At 45.6% G+C, this 18,674-nt stretch overlaps 1 protein-coding gene across 2 annotated transcripts in view; it reads left to right on the plus strand.

The window, feature by feature from the left end:
• Positions 1-3,209: 3,209 nt before the first annotated feature.
• Positions 3,210-18,674, plus strand: part of BRF1 (BRF1 RNA polymerase III transcription initiation factor subunit) — a 199,327-nt gene continuing 183,862 nt past the window's right edge. The window contains exons 1-2 of one of the 2 annotated variants that reach the window (XM_053407962.1): positions 3,210-3,480; positions 13,407-13,484. In XM_053407962.1, the coding sequence (XP_053263937.1) occupies positions 3,288-3,480; positions 13,407-13,484 (271 nt within the window). In that variant the 5' untranslated portion in view covers positions 3,210-3,287. The remainder of the gene's footprint in view (positions 3,481-13,406; positions 13,485-18,674) is intronic. The other variant, XM_053407882.1, reaches the window with a different exon arrangement.

Genomic DNA, 18,674 nt, shown 5'->3' on the forward strand with positions numbered 1-18,674 from the left:
TGGACTGGTCATGTTGTGCAGATGCCTGATGATCGTCTTCCAAGCACCTACTCTATTCTGAACTTAAAAATGGAAATTGTAATGCTGGTGGTCAACAAAAGAGGTTTAAAGACTGTCTCAAGGCAAATCTAAAAAAATCTTTAAAAATGTAGTATAAACACTGACAACTGGGAAACACTGCGAGCTCTCCAGTTGGAGAACAGCCTTTACCAAAGGTGTCAAGGGCTTTGAAGACACTCGAACTCGGGACGCAAGGGAGAAACGCGCTAAGAGGAAGGCACGCTTGGCAAATCCACACCGTGATCAACTCCTGCCCGGAAACCAATGTCCCCACTGTGGAAGGATGTGTGGATCCAGAATATGGCCTCCACAGTCACTTACAGACTCATTGTTAAAACCATGCTTATGGAAGACAATCTTACTCGGCTACGAGTGATCACCAAAGAAGAAGAAGATAATTTAGCCTTAAATGTGCATGTACATTTTCTTCAATGTTTTATATTCTTAAGCACTCTTCCAGAATGTGTGTGTGTGTGTTGGGGGGGGGTTAATTAAAGAGTGTTTGAGGAGTGATGGGCAATTTGCACTTAGGAAAATGCTAGACCAAGTGACCCAAGTGAACAATAATTAGCTGAGAGTACTTTAGGACTGATTTGTCGTGATGGAATTTCCAGTACAAACCTTGAGGCATTTCAGCTAAGTGCCAAGCCATCTGCTTCATGTAAAATGAGATTGATCCTACAAGACGGTTTTTCTTCTCTCTGTAGCTTGATCTATTGCTTATTTGCTTAGAAGGTTTATACCTTGCAACTCATGGCAGGAACACAGCCCGGGACTCCTTAGTCCTTTGCCTGATGGATGAGGCAGGAGTTTGGTTCCCTTCAGCTCTCCAGTCTAAGAACAGGCAGAAGAAGTGGAATGTTATTTTTTGGCAAGTTTGGGGTGGGGGGCGCAGCTGCTCCTTACCTGGTGGATGGGACCAGGCTTATCTTCCCCTTGCCATGATGCTCTTCCTGGAAAGGAGGGGATGCAGCTTCTAAGTGGCCTTGCGTCTCCTGGCAAAACACTCCCATTTCATACGCTGCTTTTTGTACTTAGATACACATAACTGGGACGCAGGTGATTCTGTGGGTTAAACCACAGAGCCTAGGACTTGCCAATCAGAAGGTCGGCGGTTTGAATCTCCGCGACAGGGTGAGCTCCCGTTGCTTGGTCCCTGCTCCTGCCAACCTAGCAGTTTGAAAGCACGTCAAGTGCAAGTAGATAAATAGGTACCGCTCTGGCGGGAAGGTAAACGGCGTTTCCGTGCGCTGCTCTGGTTCACCAGAAGTGGCTTAGTCATGCTGGCCACATGACCCGGACGCTGTACGCCGGCTCCCTCGGCCAATAAAGCGAGATGAGCGCCGCAACTCCAGTCATCCACAACTGGACCTAATGGTCAGGGGTCCCTTTACCTTTACCTTACACATAACTAGGAAGAAAATCATTGCGAATGAGCCATGTTTCTTAATTTTCTTTCTCTCTTTGCTGAGGCTTTGTTTATTCAGTGGTGAGGAAAATATACTCTCCATGCTCAGGGGCTCTTTATTTTTCAGATATCATGGAGTGTTCCATGCAGTGAATGAAATCACCAACCCAAATGAAGGCCTCCCTTTCTAGTGCAACACTCCGCACACTTTCATTTTCCACAGCAGCAATCCAGACCCTCTCTGGGAAGGTCACCGATTGGGGGTGAAATTCTAGCTCAAGAAGGAGACAAGCCCCACACTTTAACAGTTAGGAATAATAATAATAATAATAATAATAATAATAATAATAATAATAATTTATTTGTACCCCGCCCATCTGGCTGGGTTTCCCCAGCCACTCAAATTTGACATAAAGGTAAAGGTAAAGGGACCCCTGACCATTAGGTCCAGTCGTGACCGACTCTGGGGTTGCGGCGCTCATCTCACTTTATTGGCCGAGGGAGCCGGTGTACAGCTTCCGGGTCGTGTGGCCAGCATGACTAAGCCACTTCTGGCGAACCAGAGCAGCGCATGGAAATGCCGTTTACCTTCCCGCTGGAGTGGTACCTATTGATCTACTTGCACTTTGACGTGCTTTCGAACTGCTAGGTTGGCATGAGCAGGGACCGAGCAACGGGAGCTCACCCTGTTGCGGGGATTCGAACTGCCGACCTTCTGATCGACAGTTTAGACCACAGCGCCACCCGTGCCCCCAAATTTGACATACATATGGCCAAAACAGTTCTGAGGAATATACACATTTACTATCAGCCCATCTGGCTGGGTTCATCAAGCTATGGGAGTGGGAAAGAGTACTTTCTTTGTTAGCTCTGCTGACAGACCAGCTGTTTTTTGCTCATTCCACCTGCTCATTACAAGAACTCGGTAATGAAGAAATAGGTTTGCTTTTCCACCTTCTCCCTCCCACTCCTTTTTTCCTTTAGTGCTGTGTCTTCCCCATTGCAAGCCCGAGAAGGTGGTTTCTTTGCTGACATCTGCAAGCTGCAATGTGACAACACCCCCGCCACACGGCACAACTTTTGTGTTTGTGCGCCCTAGCAGCAAGGATTTAAAAAACCACACTTTTTGACTTTGGGGGTTAAAATTAAACTGAAAGTTAATTGGGTTCGCCCCACCTCTGCTTGTTTTCTGCGAACGCGGGGCAAGCTACAACAGCCCATACTGAGCCCCTTCAGAAAACGACGAGCCACCAGCTAGACCTGCTTAGCTAGAACCCAAAATCCAAGCAGCAAACAAAGCCTCCCTTCAGCATCCCGGGCCTCATCCCGGGGAAGCCGAACCAGCGACCCTCAGGCAGCTCCTGGACTCCATCTCCCATCAGCCCCTGCTACCAGGTCGCGCTGGCGGGGGCTGACGGGAGTTGTAGTCCCCGAGCAGCCTGAGGGGCCCGCAGGCTTCCCACTGCCCTGCCTGAGGCAAGAGGGCCCGCGAAGCCCCGCGGGAGCGCCAAGGCCGCGGGGCGTCGAGCGGGCTGGAGCCGAACGCGCCCCTTCGGCCCGCGAGCGCTCGGCTCGCCCGTTCCCGGCAAGGGGAGGCGACTAGGCCTCGCCGGCCTCGCGAGAAGGGGCGGCGTTTGCGGGCCGAGGTGGAGCCGGCGAGTGGAGCCGGCCGAGGCCCGTGAGGGGAGAGCGCGCGTGTGGCGGCGAGAGAGAGAGCAGGCGGGCGGAGGGGGTCGCCGGCCCGGCCCGCGAGGCGGCGGCGGGGTTTTTCCTTGGGCCTGAGGGGAGCCTGCCTCCCTGCTGCCTCTCGCGCCCGAAGATGCCGGGCGGCGGCGGGCGGGTGTGCGCCGCGTGCGGCAGCTCGGAAATCGAGGTGGACTCGGCCCGCGGAGACGCGGTTTGCACGGGCTGCGGCTCCGTCCTCGAGGACAACATCATCGTCTCCGAGGTGCAGTTCGTGGAGAACAGCGGAGGAGGGTCGTCGGCCGTCGGGCAGTTCGTCTCCCTCGACGGTGGGTGACGGGGAAATAAAAGGAAGGGATAGAAAAGGGGATGCAGAAGGGGAAGCCGGCAGGGGGCAAGGAGGGCTGGCAGGGCATGTGGGGCAGGGGTGTGTGTGAGCTGGGCTGGGGCATACTCTTCTGTGAAAATACGGACGTCCTATTCCATATGAAGAAATTATTATTATTATTATCATTATCACCACCATCATTACTATTCCATATGAAGAATTGTTGTTGTTATTTCAGGATTTATACCCCACACCTCTGAACCTGTTGCCCCAGCCACTTTGGGCGGCTTACAACATACATAAAAATGCAAGAAAACTTTTTTAAAAACTTCCCTATACAGGGCTGCCTTTAGATTGCTCTGGGGTCACATAACTCCCTACCCTCCAACATTTCTCCAGTGAAAATAGGGACGTCCTATTAAATTATTATTATTATTTTATTTTAAACTCACGCTGTCCATCTGACTGGGTTGCTCCAGCCACTATGGGCGACTTTTGACATATATAAAAACATAAAACATCGAATATTAAAAAACTTCCCTATGCAGGTCTGCCTTCAGATGTCTTCTAAAGGTTAAAACAAAAATTTTTTTCCCCTTCCAGATATACACTAGTGTATATATATATATATATACACTATTATATACACTAGTGTGTATATACACTAGTGTATATAATAGTGTATCTGAAGAAGTGTGCATGCACACGAAAGTTCATACCAAGAACTAACTTAGTTGGTCTTTAAGGTGCTACTGGAAGGAAAAAAATTTTTTTTGTTTTGACTATGGCAGACCAACACGGCTACCTTTCTGTAACTGCTTCTAAAGGTTGAATATTTACTTATCCCCTTGGTTCAGGGGTCACAGAACTCCATACCCACCAACATTTCTCCAATGAAAATAGGGATGTCCTATTAAATAATATTACTAGTAATAGTAATAATAATAATAATATTTATACAGTCATATCTCGGGTTGAAGTAGCTTCGGGATAAGTAGTTTCGGGTTGCGCGCTGTGGTGACCCAGAAGTAGTGGGAATGCATTACTTCTGGGTTTCGCCGCTCGCGCATGTGCAGACGGTCAAAATGATGTTATGTGCATGCACGGAAGCGGCGAATCACAACCCGCGCAGATGTGGGTTGCGTTCGCTTCTGGATGCGAACGGGGCTCCGGAACAGATTAAAATGCACCTCTGGGTTATTTGCGGGGCATAGGAATTTGTTCATTCCCCCCCCCCAAAAAAAAATATAGTCCGGACCACCATATGGTCTGAGGGACGGTGGACCGGCCCATGGCTGAAAAAGGTTGCTGACCTCTGACTTAACAACATAAAAACACTAAATACATGATAAAAACAAGAACATCAGAGCAGTGTTCAAAATTAGCCAGGCGCTAGGTGCATTTTGCACCTGGCTTTCGATCACATGCAAGCAAGTGAAGATGCCTGGATGCCAGAGTGGCGTCTCGCATCTCCAGCACCTGGGTAATCATTGGATCTGGACTGTTTTCACACACTAATACTCCATCCTGTAGAATTCTATCAGTTATATTTAATCTGTACAACCGGAAAGAATTTGTGGAACCAAAATGCTTTTTATGTGCAGCCTGAACCGGAGTACTCACCATTAAGAAAAAGAGGTCAGAATAGGCCAATATATATTTGGACTGTCCCTGGATCAAGTGACTTTTCTTCTTTAAGTTCTCAGATCTCTTAAACTAGCTCAAGGTTGTCATCTGAACTAGCCAGATGTTTAACTGAGAATCGTAGTCAGTCCATCATTTGAAAAATAAGACTTTAGAGCCATCTTACCCCAAAATGGCAATTAGACATTCTGTTTTGGTGACACTAACCTTGGTTTAAGGAACCATTTGGTGCTTAGCTTAAATATCTGAGTTTCTAACACTGCATCAGAGGTTTTTCAGATTTGTGTAAACTTAGGACTCTGGCTTCAGGCCACTGGCTCATCCATCCCAGTATTGTTAACACTGGCTGGCAGCATCTCTCCTGGATTTCAGACAGAGGTCTCTACCAGCTCTACCTGGAGATGCCACTGGGGATTCTACCTGTGCCCTCCTCAGTGTAATAAAGAGATGCATGCATTATTTCTTGGATGTGACAGGAATTTGGTAAAATGTGGGATGCTTTTAATGGCATACAAAAGAGGCTAAATGTCAGCTGTTGCCAGATTCTTTGGAAGCTTACCAGTCGTTCACACAGCTGATCACAGGTCATTTATTACTATTTAATTTATAGACTGCTTTTTATGCAGTTCTTTGTGTGTGCGGGGGCAGTTAAAGCAGGATTATATTTTTTTGGGAGGGTACTTTTTGAAAACAGGTTTTATCTGACTGGGTGAAACTTTATTAAAAACACCCAACACATTTTGCTGTTATACCCTAAGGCTGCACGTGTGTGATTATGTTTCCTCATTCTTGCAAGACAATCCTGCAAGGTAGGCTAGGAGGCTGAGAGGGTATTACAGGGTCACTGTTACCTGTTAAGAGTTATGGCCATGGCTATGTAGGGATTTGAATCTATCTCCCTGGATGTTAGTTTGCCCATTAACCACCAGGGCATGCTTGTTTGCAAATGAAGGATTCTCTTTGAATCACTGCTGTTGTAAGAAAGATGAAGACCAGTCTTCTTTCCCCAATGCTGCCCCTGGCCTAAAAAAGTATTTTCAAATGTTTATATTGTGTGTGTGTGTGTGTGTGTGTGTGTGTGTGAGAGAGAGAGAGAGAGAGAGAGAGAGAGAGAGAGAGAGAGAGAATATCCCATTAACAGCACAGCAGTGGTTTGTGAAATCTCATTTACCTTTTGTCCCTCGGTAAAGGTAAAGGGACCCCTGACCATTAGGTCCAGTCGTGGCTGACTCTGGGGTTGCGGTGCTCATCTTGCTTTATTGGCTGAGGGAGCCGGCGTACAGCTTCCGGGTCATGTGGCCAGCATGACTAAGCCGCTTCTGGCGAACCAGAGCAGCGCACGAAAATGCCGTTTACCTTCCCACTGGAGCTGTGCCTATTTATCTACTTGCACTTTGGCATGCTTTTGAACTGCTAGGTTGGCAGGAGCAGGAACTGAGCAATGGGAGCTCACCCCGTCGTGGGCTTTCGAACCACCGACCTTCTGATCGGCAAGTCCTAGGCTCTGTGGTTTAACCCGCAGCGCCACTCGCATCCCTCTGTACCCTTCCTTAAAAACCAGATGCACAGTGATGGGTTAAAGTTATGACTTCAAGGCGATTCAGGCAGATATGTTCCTTTTAAACCACATCTTTAACAATTGATGGGGTTTTAGAGTGGGTGAGGTGTTTTAATGTCTTTCCTCCCCAAATGTTTATATGTTTTTTAAAATTGTTTTTGAGGTCGCTTTTCATTGCCGTGGCAAAAAAGACTAATCTAATTAATAATAATACTAATAATGAAGGATTGGAAGCTTAATACGCAAAGGTTCAGAAAAGGGCAACGAAAATGATCCAGGGCATGGAGCAAACTCCCCTTGAACATGCAGGGTCTGGGACTTTTTAGCCTAGCCTTAGAGAAGGCGAGTAGCAGGTGACATGATGATGTTTATAAAATTATGTGTGTCATGGAGAAAGCAGCTAGAAGAAAGTTATTTCTCCTTTTCTCATAACATTAGAACTCATGGACACCCAGTGAAGCTGATGTTGGAAGATTCAGGACAGATAAAAGAAAGGACTTCTTCATGCAGCACATAATTGAACTATGGAACTCACTCCTACAAGAGGCAATGATGGCACCAACCTAGGAAGCTTTAAAAGAGTATTAGACAAATTCATGAATGAGAGGGCTACCAGTGACTACTAGCCATGATGGTTGTGCTGTGCCTCCAGTGTTGGAGGCAGCAATGCTTCTGAATAACAGGGTCCTGGAAACCACGGTGTGTGTGTGTGTGTGTGTGTGTGTGTGTGTGTGTGTGGGGAAAGGGCTCTTGTGCTTGAATCCTGCTTTTGGGTCACTGTAAGACTAGGATGCTGGGTGAGGTGGGCCTTTCACCTAATCCAGCAGGCTCTTCTTATGTTTTTAGGGAGTGAACAGCATGTGGTGGCTGTGCCAGAGCATTGGATTTAGGGCAGTTCGTAGCAGGGTAGGGATGCAGTTCGAATGAGCTGAGGTTGGCTGGGAAGGGCCGTAGCTCAGAGGAAGCACATGTTCTGTGCATGCGGGAGGTCTCAGGTTCATTTCCCAGCATCTGCTGGCAGGGTGGGGAATAGGAAATTGTTGTCTGAAATCCTGTGAGTTGCTGCCGGTCAGTGTTGACAATAATGGCTAGATGAACTTACGGTCTCCCTTGGTATAAGGTAGCTTCCTATAATTCTGAAGGACCTGCATTGGGTATGAGGTGAAATGTGAATGGGGGGCAGGTAGTTTCTAGGGCAGAAGAGACTTAATTTTAAGAGGTCTGTGTGACTTTTGTGGGGGCTACTGCATAGTTTCTGAATTGCTGTGGTCTTGCGTATCATTTTGAGGTGATGGAGATCAAGAGAGGGGACCTTAAGTGAATAGTGTGTGCACAGAGGAAGTGAAAAGGTGTAACCAATGATGGCTTAGATATGACCGAGTTGGGGAATGGCCGGAATAAGAGTGGATGTGATTTTTGGTGGGCTGAAGGCTGGGAAGTTGTGAGATCAGATTGAGTAGAATTTGGGGGGAAATTCTGGTAAAGGTAGATACCCCCCCCCAAAAAAACACCTATACAGATCCATTCATATGGTTCTCACAGTTCAATCCACTACATTTACTTACCTGACTTTCTTTCCTGCTATGTCTTCAATGCTCAGATCTGTTAGGTTTTTCTGTCTATTTGGTCTTGTCTCGTATTCAGAAGTACAGTGGTACCTCGGGTTACATACGCTTCAGGTTAGATACGCTTCAGGTTACAGACTCCGCTAACCCAGAAATAGTGCTTCAGGTTAAGAACTTTGCTTCAGGATGAGAACAGAAATCGTACTCTGGCGGCGTGGCAGCAGCAGGAGGCCCCATTAGCTAAAGTGGTGCTTCAGGTTAAGAACAGTTTCAGGTTAAGTACAGATCTCCGGAACGAGTACTTAACCTGAGGTACCACTGTATTTGTTTCTTCCTGTTCTTTCTTCATCAACCTCTCTTATTACAGAATCTGTTTTACCACTGAGTTTGGCAAGTGTCTAGAAAGGATGGTGAAAGCTGCAGAGGGAGGAAATTTAAGCATGTATGTGTACCTAACCTACTATGGCATCTGAAAATCAAGAAATGTGCAGTAAGAAGTTGGTGTGACACCCACTTCCCCCCAGAAATTGAAGAAAATTTTGAAAGTCAGTGGGCAGTTTTAAGCTGTAATAATCATCACAAGCTTATATTAATGCCAGGAACTTTAACAAATTGCACCTTTTTTTCATTCCTGATGAGTTGAGCAGGAAACAGGTCACTTTCTATTCACAAGATGGGATTAACAAGTGGGCGCATTAAGAGTGGTGCCTTGGTTCTCAAACGTAATCCATTCCGGAAGTCCATTCGACTTCTGAAAACCTTTGAAAACCAAGGCGTGGCTTCTGATTGGCTGCAGGAGCTTTCTGCACTCAATCGGAAGCCGTGTCGGATGTTTGGCTTCTGAAAAACGTTCACAAACCGGAACGTTTACTTCTGGGTTTGCAGCATTCGGGAGCCAAGCAGTTTGAATACCAAGGTACCACTGTATAAAATATTACACTCCCTAGCCCCTGAAACTTTCACTGTACTATCATCTTTTAGACACTGTCCAATGCCCATTTATAGCCTATGAAGACAGAAAGGGGGGAAACTGACAGTCTCTCTCTAGTACAGCTAGTGCCAGTTCCCTGTTGACAAAGACGGAAGGCTCCTGTGGCTTGCTCTTCTCCTACAGTGGTTTCTAGTTACTCAGGAAAGCTTGAGAATATGGGCAGTTTCCATGAAATGGATGGGGGTCTTAGATACCTCTGCTCATACAGAAGCATTGCTCTGTGCTTGCCAAACAAACCCCACCTACAAAACCCCAAGTTTGGCCTATTGATGAGTTGAAGTCAGGCAACTTAAAACAAGCACATACCCCCGAGCACTGATAACTTTTATTTCTTAACAGTGGTGCCAAAACTGCTGAAGATGTTAGCACTCTTCTACCATCTGTTTCAGTAATATTTTACAGAACTTGAAAGAGACATTGCCATGTTTAGACTCCAGAAGCATCCTTCCATAAATTATGATGCTGTTTGTTTTCAGTGGGAGATAGAATGCAGAATTCACTTTATACGTTGGTTGTCAATGTGATCCGCTGTGGCCATTCCACCAGCTCATTAGGTAACCTTATAAAAGAGCCTGGACCTGAAATTGTTTGTTTTTCTCTTCTCTTCTCTTGCCAATCCTTTTGTAGCAGTCTTGGATTGATAATGGCTTATACAAATTATAAACTGCCTTGAGTGGTTTGGCAGAAAAGTGGTATACAAATGCAATAAGTGAAATAAATAGAATCGTATTACCCCACGCCCCTAGCCACTCTCCATATCTCTCTGCAAACTTCCACACATCTTTTCAGATGAGCGTATTTCTTAAATAAACAGAACAGCCCCAGCCTTCTGTTGAGTGGCTCATTCTCTGATAAAGGGTTTCAAGTGTCAGATAAGCTTGACTGATGGTGGTTGTTGTTTCTGCTATCCTAAAGCCCATTCATACTGAATTCAAATGCAGAGTTTACTGCAGACATTGCTTCTCTGAGGTTCCTTATAGATTGCATTCTGAAAGCAAGGCAGGAGGGATGGTCATGCAGAAGACCCTCATTTGTGAGTTATTTTAGTAGAGTAGGACTTGTACACAACTGGGACGCAGGTGGGGCTGTAGGTTAAACCACAGAGCCTAGGACTTGCCGTTCAGAAGGTCGGCGGTTCGAATCCCCACGTCAGGGTGAGCTCCCGTTGCTCGGTCCCTGCTCCTGCCAACCTAGCAGTTCAAAAGCACGTCAAAGTGCAAGTAGATAAATAGGTACCGCTCTGGCGGGAAGGTAAACGGCCTTTCCGTGCGCTGCTCTGGTTCGCCAGAAGCAAGTTAGTCATGCTGGCCACATGACCCGGAAGCTGTACGCCGGCTCCCTCGGCTAATAAAGCGAGATGAGCGCCGCAACCCCAGAGTCAGTCACGACTGGACCTAATGGTCAGGGGTCCCTTTACCTTTACCTTAGGACTTACACAGACTGCCATTGTTTGTGCTTGCTTACACATCTAGCCATTAGAACAGGGGCAGGGAACTTGTGGGACCTTCAGAAGGTGCTGGCCTGCAGCTTCCATCTTATTGGCTGTTCTGGCTGGGGTTGATGGGAGTTGGAGTCCAAGAACTTATGGAAGGCACTCAGGTTCCCCAGAGTTGCATTAGAAAAATAGCAGCTTTCCAAACTACAGGTGGTCTTAGGACAGGAAGATTTTAATTAGCATGGGCGCATTTCCTGCCTATAGACTTGTTATAAACTTTATCTTTCTTTATTAATTGTTACCTGCCTGTCGTCATATTACAGACTTTCTTGAGTGCCTCAGGAGTCATGTGGACAAAACAGATTGTTGGAATCACGTAGGAAAGATGCCGCCCCTTATCATGGAAACAGATAACTGCCAGGGAAGCTGCACAGCATATGAGTGACTTTCTCATTGCATCTTTCATGGCTTCCTCCAGGTGTCAGTCTTGTATCATGCATCAGGGCTAAATCTCTTTCTGGCACCCTCTTCCTGTATATGCTGCTTTCATGACAGCAACAAAGGCTTGCTTGAGATGCTGCAGAGGATAGTTTGGCAGTTATGAAAATGCTGAATTGTGCACTTTGTGACTGCATTGATTCCCCCCCCTGCTTTTTATAGAGCTGTATTTCATCCAGAGAAGAACCTCAGAATCTGACTCCCACTGGGGTGATACCTGGGAACAGAAGAGGGGTGGAGTGGGGGTGGGGATGTGGAGAGAATGGGCTTGACAGAACTTGTCTCTGCTGGAGAGTGTTCAGATCTGTTTACTTTCCTGTAAAATTGCTTGACAGCTGAATGGTAGAAGCTGAGAGTAGCCATCTTTTAGCAGTAGCTTTTGGCTGAAAACCTCAGACTGAAAAATTTAAGAATCTTTGCATTTGTTGCTATCAATTGCAGATACTATGGAACTGAAGCATCTAGCTTTTGTATCTTAAGTCTCCCAATTAGCCAGTGTAATCCATGGTTATCTCACAGTTGGTTGGACACTTTCTTCATAAGTGGCAGGCTGCATTATAAGTGTGTAAAGTACCAGATATTACGAGTTTCCTTCCTTGTTTTAGTATGTGCCATTTTTCTCTTTATAAGAGTGCAGTGGTGAAAATATTACTTAAACCCCCACATATTCTCTTACGGTAGAAAAATTAATATTCCTACCATAGTTACTTCCACATCATCAGCTTCCTTGGTTCAATAGTTCTGATAAATAAACCACTTTTTAGCACAAATTGTTCTGTTGTCAACTGGGAGAAGTCTGAAACTTAACATGCAAATGATTTCCAAAGAAATATGCTGAAAGAGGTCTGGATTGACACCTTTCATAAATGGCATAGAAACCAGAAATGGGTTTTTCATTTTAATTTTTTCCTTCTGACTGGACACATCACCATGGAATGGGTTCTGATGGCTCCTGGAATAATTTATTTGTTAGAAAAAAACTTTTAGTCTTGCACCCATGCTCTTTTAGTCTTGCACACCATGCAGTGTCATAGCTGGGCCACTACCCTGAGCTGGGGGAAGGCACTCTGCGTCACTGAAGGCACCTGCATCTCAAGTGGCAGCAGTGGATCCAGGAGAGCCCTCAGACTTTGAATTTACTTCTTCAGAGGGCGTGTGACCCTGTCTAAAGCAGACTGCACGCAACACAGCTGAACAGAAGGACCACTCACTAACAGCAACTCAGTCTTTGTATGGATGAAGTTTCAGTTTATTAGCTCTCATCCAGTCCATTATTGCAACCAGGCATTGATTCAGCACATCCACTGCCTCACCTGCAGAAGCTAAAAAGGAGAAATAGAGCTGTATATCGCCAGTATACTGATAATAGCGTACTCCAAAGCTTTGTATGATCCCATTCAGTAGTTTGTTAAACAGCACGGGGACAGAACTGAGGTATCATATTCTGGCTTGTTCTTAAATTGGTAATCATAGTTTGAAGGATACATATTCTTAGAGGCTTCTTGATGCGTTTGCTTGCTACCTTTTGGAAGTTTGCTAAACCCCAAAGTACTACAGTAGTTAACATGCAGCCTGACTTTGAAAACCCAATAAGAATCTTTGGAAATGTTTGCAGGTGCCCACACACTGTTTTTCTCCCTACATAAAAAGGTAAGGTGTCGTCACACTCTGCAGCTTGCATGGCTGCCAATAGGTAGCTATGCCAAATGCAGCATGAGGAATGGCCGGCTGGCCCAGGTAAGCTGTTTAACAGAGGGTGAGAAGACCCTTCACACAGTTATTTAGCAAACTGCTGTGTGAAGTTCCTCTTCCTCCCTTTCAAAGGATATGGGGTGAGAGAGGAGGGGCTTGGGGTGAGGTATGGGGGAAGGTGTAAAGAGAGTCTGGTTGGTCAGCTGTGTGGTAAGGGCAGAGAGATGGGTGGGTGGAGTGGGTGAGCAGAGCAAGCAGCGATGGCAGCCCCTAGTAATATATATTGCACAACCTTTCAGTCACCCACTCTGAGAGCCTGTTGCACTCTGTGATAGAAGCAGATGAAACTGCAGAAAGGAGAGCTCTTGAGTTCCCTTATGAGTGTTCTTGGATCCTTAATCAGCATAAGAGGAGCCTCTGTGTCTAGGACCACTGAAGTTTGTTAGATGAAACGCTTACTAAAAGGGAGCCATCACAAGATGTATTGTAATACCTCCATTAATCTGTAGTATTTGACAAGCTTTTTCTTTTTTGTTCCTTGCAGCGGCAGGAAAAACACAAACAGTTGGAGGATTTCACGTCAACTTGGGAAAGGAATCGCGGGCGCAGACTCTCCAAAATGGTAACTTGTTATAACTTATTTAAAAACTAAAACTAAGGGGAAGGCTGCTCTGCTAAATAGTTCTATCCTAAAACTATCATGGGTTTGTCAGCTACTGATTGTGGGTGGCGTTTCAGAAAGGAGCAGCCATTTTTGATGGACAACTATTCTAACACCTTCTTGTGTGATGTGTTCTGTTGGAAGAGGGGGTTTACGTCAGGAAAACGGCACAAGTCTGATTGGATGGTGGCACTTCAGCCAAGCCTTCTTGTACCTAATTTTTTCAGTGCAGTCTCTGAACCCCACAGGTTTTCTAGCACCCAGTAACCTTGCAATAGAGGGAGCTTGTTTCCCAGGGCATTGTCTGAGAGCACATGATGCAGTTACTTTCCTGATGCCAAATGGGTGTGGATCTGTTCAGTTTCTGGATGGGAGACCACTTGGGAAACTTGTGTATTCTGCCTTGAGTGCTTTAATGGAAGAAAGGCAGGATATAAATAAATATCAATCAATCAATCAATCAATCAATCAATCAATCATTAGTGTGTAAAAGGTTTTCAAGTTCAGGCTCCACAATATCTTTGTACTGAAATCTGGCAGATTCGTAATCCCCCATTCCTATTATTTATGATGATTCCAAACTCAAAATGGAATAGATGTTTGTATTTTCTTACAATCTGTTCTGCACTCGCCTCCCGCAAAAGACAAACTATGTGCTTTGGGAAACAACACCTCTGCCCAAACAATCTTTAGTATTGTTGTGAAATAAAATTAGGAAAAGGGTGGGTCTAATGTAGGATCATTACTCAGGCTAAGTAAGTCTTGGTTTGATCAATGCTCTTCAGTAGAAGAAAGCCAGGACATATATTTAATAATAAACCCAACAAATGCTACTTATGTGCAACATCTGTTTATGGAGGCAGGCTTGTGCATTAGTGTCAAGAGCCAGATTAGACTCGGGGCCAGATTCAGACTTGGAGGGAGTGCTCTCCTGTTCAGACCCTTTGCGTTGGAGAAGCTGGAGCTTGGACTGCAGGAACTAAAAGTTACTGCTCTGTTGACAAAGCAGGGGCAGAAGGCCAACCTCCCATATTTACATCAGATGTAGCTTTCATACTGTACACTGATCACATGGGCTGCTCTCTCTCTCTGTGCGTGCACATACTGCTTGGTATACCATGCCCATTATGATGTTGACTTTATATTTTAAATCCTATAGTGCAATTACTGTATATATTTTCAAGCAAATTTTATAGCAGAAAATGAATACTACGTTTAAAAATTACAATGGGCTGTTCTCATTTCCTCTGTATTTTGAGCTTTCTTTAGGCAGTTTGACACTGCCGTTATTTTCAATGTGATACCCTTAATCGCTTGTAGACTAATCTTGGGTGTTGTCTATTTTCTAATGTAAGAATTGGCTGATTTTTTTCTCATGAGTTCTTGCCAGCATGTCCTGCAAGGGTGCATGTAAACTGATTTTTCTCCCCAAAAGTTTAGTTTCATACAGTTCTGGTAGTTTCAGTAAGTCTCTTAAAATTGATAATTAACCATGCTGAGCAATGGTCACCACAACTAGCCCAAAGATGTTCATGCATGTATTTTTTACCGTATTTTTCGCTCTATAACACGCACCTGACCATAACACGCACATCGTTTTTAGAGGAGGAAAACAAGGGAAAAAACATTCTGAATGAAATAGTGGATGTATCATTTTTGTGCTTCATGCTGTGGCCACAGACATGTGATCTGATGGTGAATTTGGGGTGACCCAATGCAAAAATCCTGAGAATTCCTGTGGATCCATGCTTTGTAACCACGTTTTTGCACCATTGCAGCCCCAGGCAACAGTGGGTGCGTGATTTTTCTGGTGCAGGCTGTAGCCATGGACATGCTATGTGATCTGATGGTGAATTTGGGGTGACCCAATGCAAAGATCCTGAGAATCCCTGTGGATCCATGCTTTGTAACCACATTTTTGCACCATTGCAGCGCCAGGCAACAGTGGGTGCATGATTTTGGGGGGGGGGCAGGCTGTAGCCATGGACATACTATGTGATCTGATGGTGAATTTGGGGTGACCCAATGCAAAGATCCTGAGGATCCATGTGGATCTATGCTTTGTAACCACATTTTAAGTGGGGAGCGAAGGAAAAACAAAGAAGGGACATGAGAGGGGTGTGCAGAGAAGCAGCTGGCTAAGAATGCAGGAGAGGGATTTAACGGGAGGGAAGAAAGAAAGGCAAAAGTTTCCCCCCACCCAAGCCAGCCATCTCTCTCTCTCTCTCTCTCTCTCTCTCCCTCTCCCTCTCCCTCTCTCCCTCTCTCCCTCCCTCCCTCCCTCCCTCCCTCCCTCTCTCTCCCTCTCCCCCAGCAGCACCGGACCACAGAGAGGAATTAGAAGGAACGACACTCTGCTTTCCCCTCTGCTTGCCTGGAGGGGAGGGGCTTTCCCTGCTCTTTGTTCCGTTTCAGCAAACACAGCAACGAAACAGAGGAGGGTGGGCAGTAAGACCCTGAGGCAGAATGCAGGAAAGCAGCCGCTTCCTCTTTTCAGGTTTCCCTTCTCCGTGAAGCGCGATTTGATTTTTGCCTGATTTTTCGGCTCCAGGGACCACACATTCGCTCAATAACACGCACAGACATTTCCCCTTCCTTTTTAGGAGAAAAAATTGCGTGTTATAGAGGGAAAAATACGGTAAATGCCTCCAAATAAAATATTAGCTGTGTTGTTTAGGGCTGATGGGAGTTGTAGTCCAGAAAATCTGAAGGGCACTGGGTTGGCAAACACTTTCCTAGAGAGCCCCCTTGCTGCTGATTCCACGGCCAGATAATTTAAACCAGTGGCAGGGAATTTGTGGTTTTCCAGATGTTGTTGGACTACCATTTCCAGAATCCCTGAGCATTCACCATTCACTAGGGACTGATGGGAGTTGGAGTGCAACAGCATCTGGTGGGCCACAGGGTCACCATCGCTGATCTAAAGATTACTCCAGCCATGTTGCAGCGGCTCACAGAGAAGCAGCTTTTACTTACCTAGGATTAGCATTTAAACAATTTCTTTGTTTTAAGAGTGTCTCTCATATCCCCAACAATGACTCCTAGAAGGAGTCCTTGAACGATGTATTTCACTTCTCTCCCTATCTCTCCATTCCGTCTTCTTTTGGCGACAGGGGCTGTCTACTCCATGACGCTATTAAACTGGAGTGCTTGGATTTAAGCTGGTTGAGTCCCACCAAAGTAAAACGGACACATGTCCCAGATACAGTGCTTGAAAGTAAAATGCTTTGCTAAACGGTTGTATAAAGAAGCAGACTGCTTGCAGAATTGTCTTCTTTTGTGGCTTAATCTGGGGCCACCTTACTGACAGTGCATGGTGGGTATTCTCTTTCACTCGGTAGAAAGGAATGCAGACTTTAATCTGTGTAACAAGCCCTCCTCTGGCTTGCTGCCACTCTGTCTCTGAGAAACTCCTTTCCAGCGTGTGCAGCACTGTGCTGGCAGATTCCCCAGGTGCTGAAAGAACAGTCTGTATTAATGTACACAGCACTGGGGTGGATGAGGACATTCTTCCGACTTCGATGTGAAAAGCAGTTGGCTGGCCATTGTGCATAATCCCACCCCCTTCCTTTTTGGGCCAGGAGCAAATGAAACTGTGGGAATGATGTTGTAATTTTTATTTTCATTGGCATTTGTTGACAAGTGTTTTGTCAGTTTGAAGTTCATGGAGCTTTGCCTGTTGACTTGAAAATACATATATATTTAAAGTAAAGCACTGCTGAAGAGTTGGTTCGAGAGGAAGTATGTCTACCAGTGGAACCTGCTTTTTATTTTCAATCATTTGTCTTGTTAAATACAGTTTCCCTGGAAGGTTATGAGGAGTTATTCAGTCAGAAGATTAGTGATAGTGGACAGACCCTCTTGCAAGGAACTAACATTTGTGATATTCATCTGTAATTCCTAATAGCAGGCATTCTGGGGCACACTTTCAGTTGATGGGGGCAGAAGTTATGGACCCGGTCAGTGCCCTCCATCAACTGAATATGCACCCCTGAGGGGGAGCCGGAACCACAGAAGAGTGCAAGCATCAACCTTAAGAGTTGTTAATGGCCTGCTTGAGACGTTTGGAATGGCTGCCTGAGAAAGGTGGTTAAGGTCAGAAAAGTGGCTGGGCATGAGAGTTGTGCCTCAGCATCCTTTGCGACATAAAAAAAAAATTTACAGGTCATGCACTCCTTCCTTGGAACCCTTGGCTCCCCCCAGCAGCAAATATATAGTTTAATGGAGTGTTCATATGTAACTTATTCTGAACATATAAGGGTAAAAATAAGAAGTCAGTATAGCTGACTGTGACTAAGACTGATAACTGCTACGGTTGTGAACTGACAAGTATGGCATGACTGCCAGTTGGCTGAGGCATTCCAAATTTTGTCTGTTCACTTAAGACAGGTGTTGGGAAGCTTTGGTCTTCTAGATGTTGCTGAACTACAGCTCACATCATCCTTTCACATTGGTCATGCTTGCTGGGACTGATAGAAGCTGTAGTTCAGCAACATTGGGAGGGCCATAGGTTCCCCAGCCCCGACTTAAGGAATACTTGAGCGCCAAGTTGCAGTGCTGAAATTCAGACTAGGTCATTTGTCCTTCCCATACTATTTATTGACTTTAAGTCTGCAAGCAATCACGTGCACACTTTCCTGGAAGTATACTGAATAGAATTAGATTTGCTTCTGAATGCAATGGGACTCGCTTCTGAGTGCACATCTTTTGGATTGCTTCAGCCCCCACAATAAAATATTTCAGGGGGCCGGAACCCCCCCCCCCCAAGTTGATGGGCATATTCCCATTCATATGGTGTGTGTGCACTGTGTCATGTGATCAGTTATGTGGGGCTGGGCTCACCTGACCCCCCATAATATTTTATTCAAGTTGGCACCCCTGCTTTATGGGTATACGTAGAATTGTCACCTTAGAGAAGCAAGATGAAAATACTGGTTTAGCAAACCTCTGTTGTGCCCTAGCAATTTGCCAATTACCTGGAACACAGCTAGTTGAGGAATCGAATATGGGAGCGTAGAGAGGGAAACTGCCAGAAACTTTCTTTGATGATCATGAATTCGTGTTCATGGAAATGAATGTCAAGTTTCTGAATTGTAACTTGGGAAGGTAGTACGTTCTTACAATCTAGTATCCATCAGGCGCTCCACCACA

This window comes from Podarcis raffonei, chromosome 1 (genome assembly GCF_027172205.1).
Source record: "Podarcis raffonei isolate rPodRaf1 chromosome 1, rPodRaf1.pri, whole genome shotgun sequence".
NCBI classification, from domain to species: domain Eukaryota; kingdom Metazoa; phylum Chordata; class Lepidosauria; order Squamata; family Lacertidae; genus Podarcis; species Podarcis raffonei.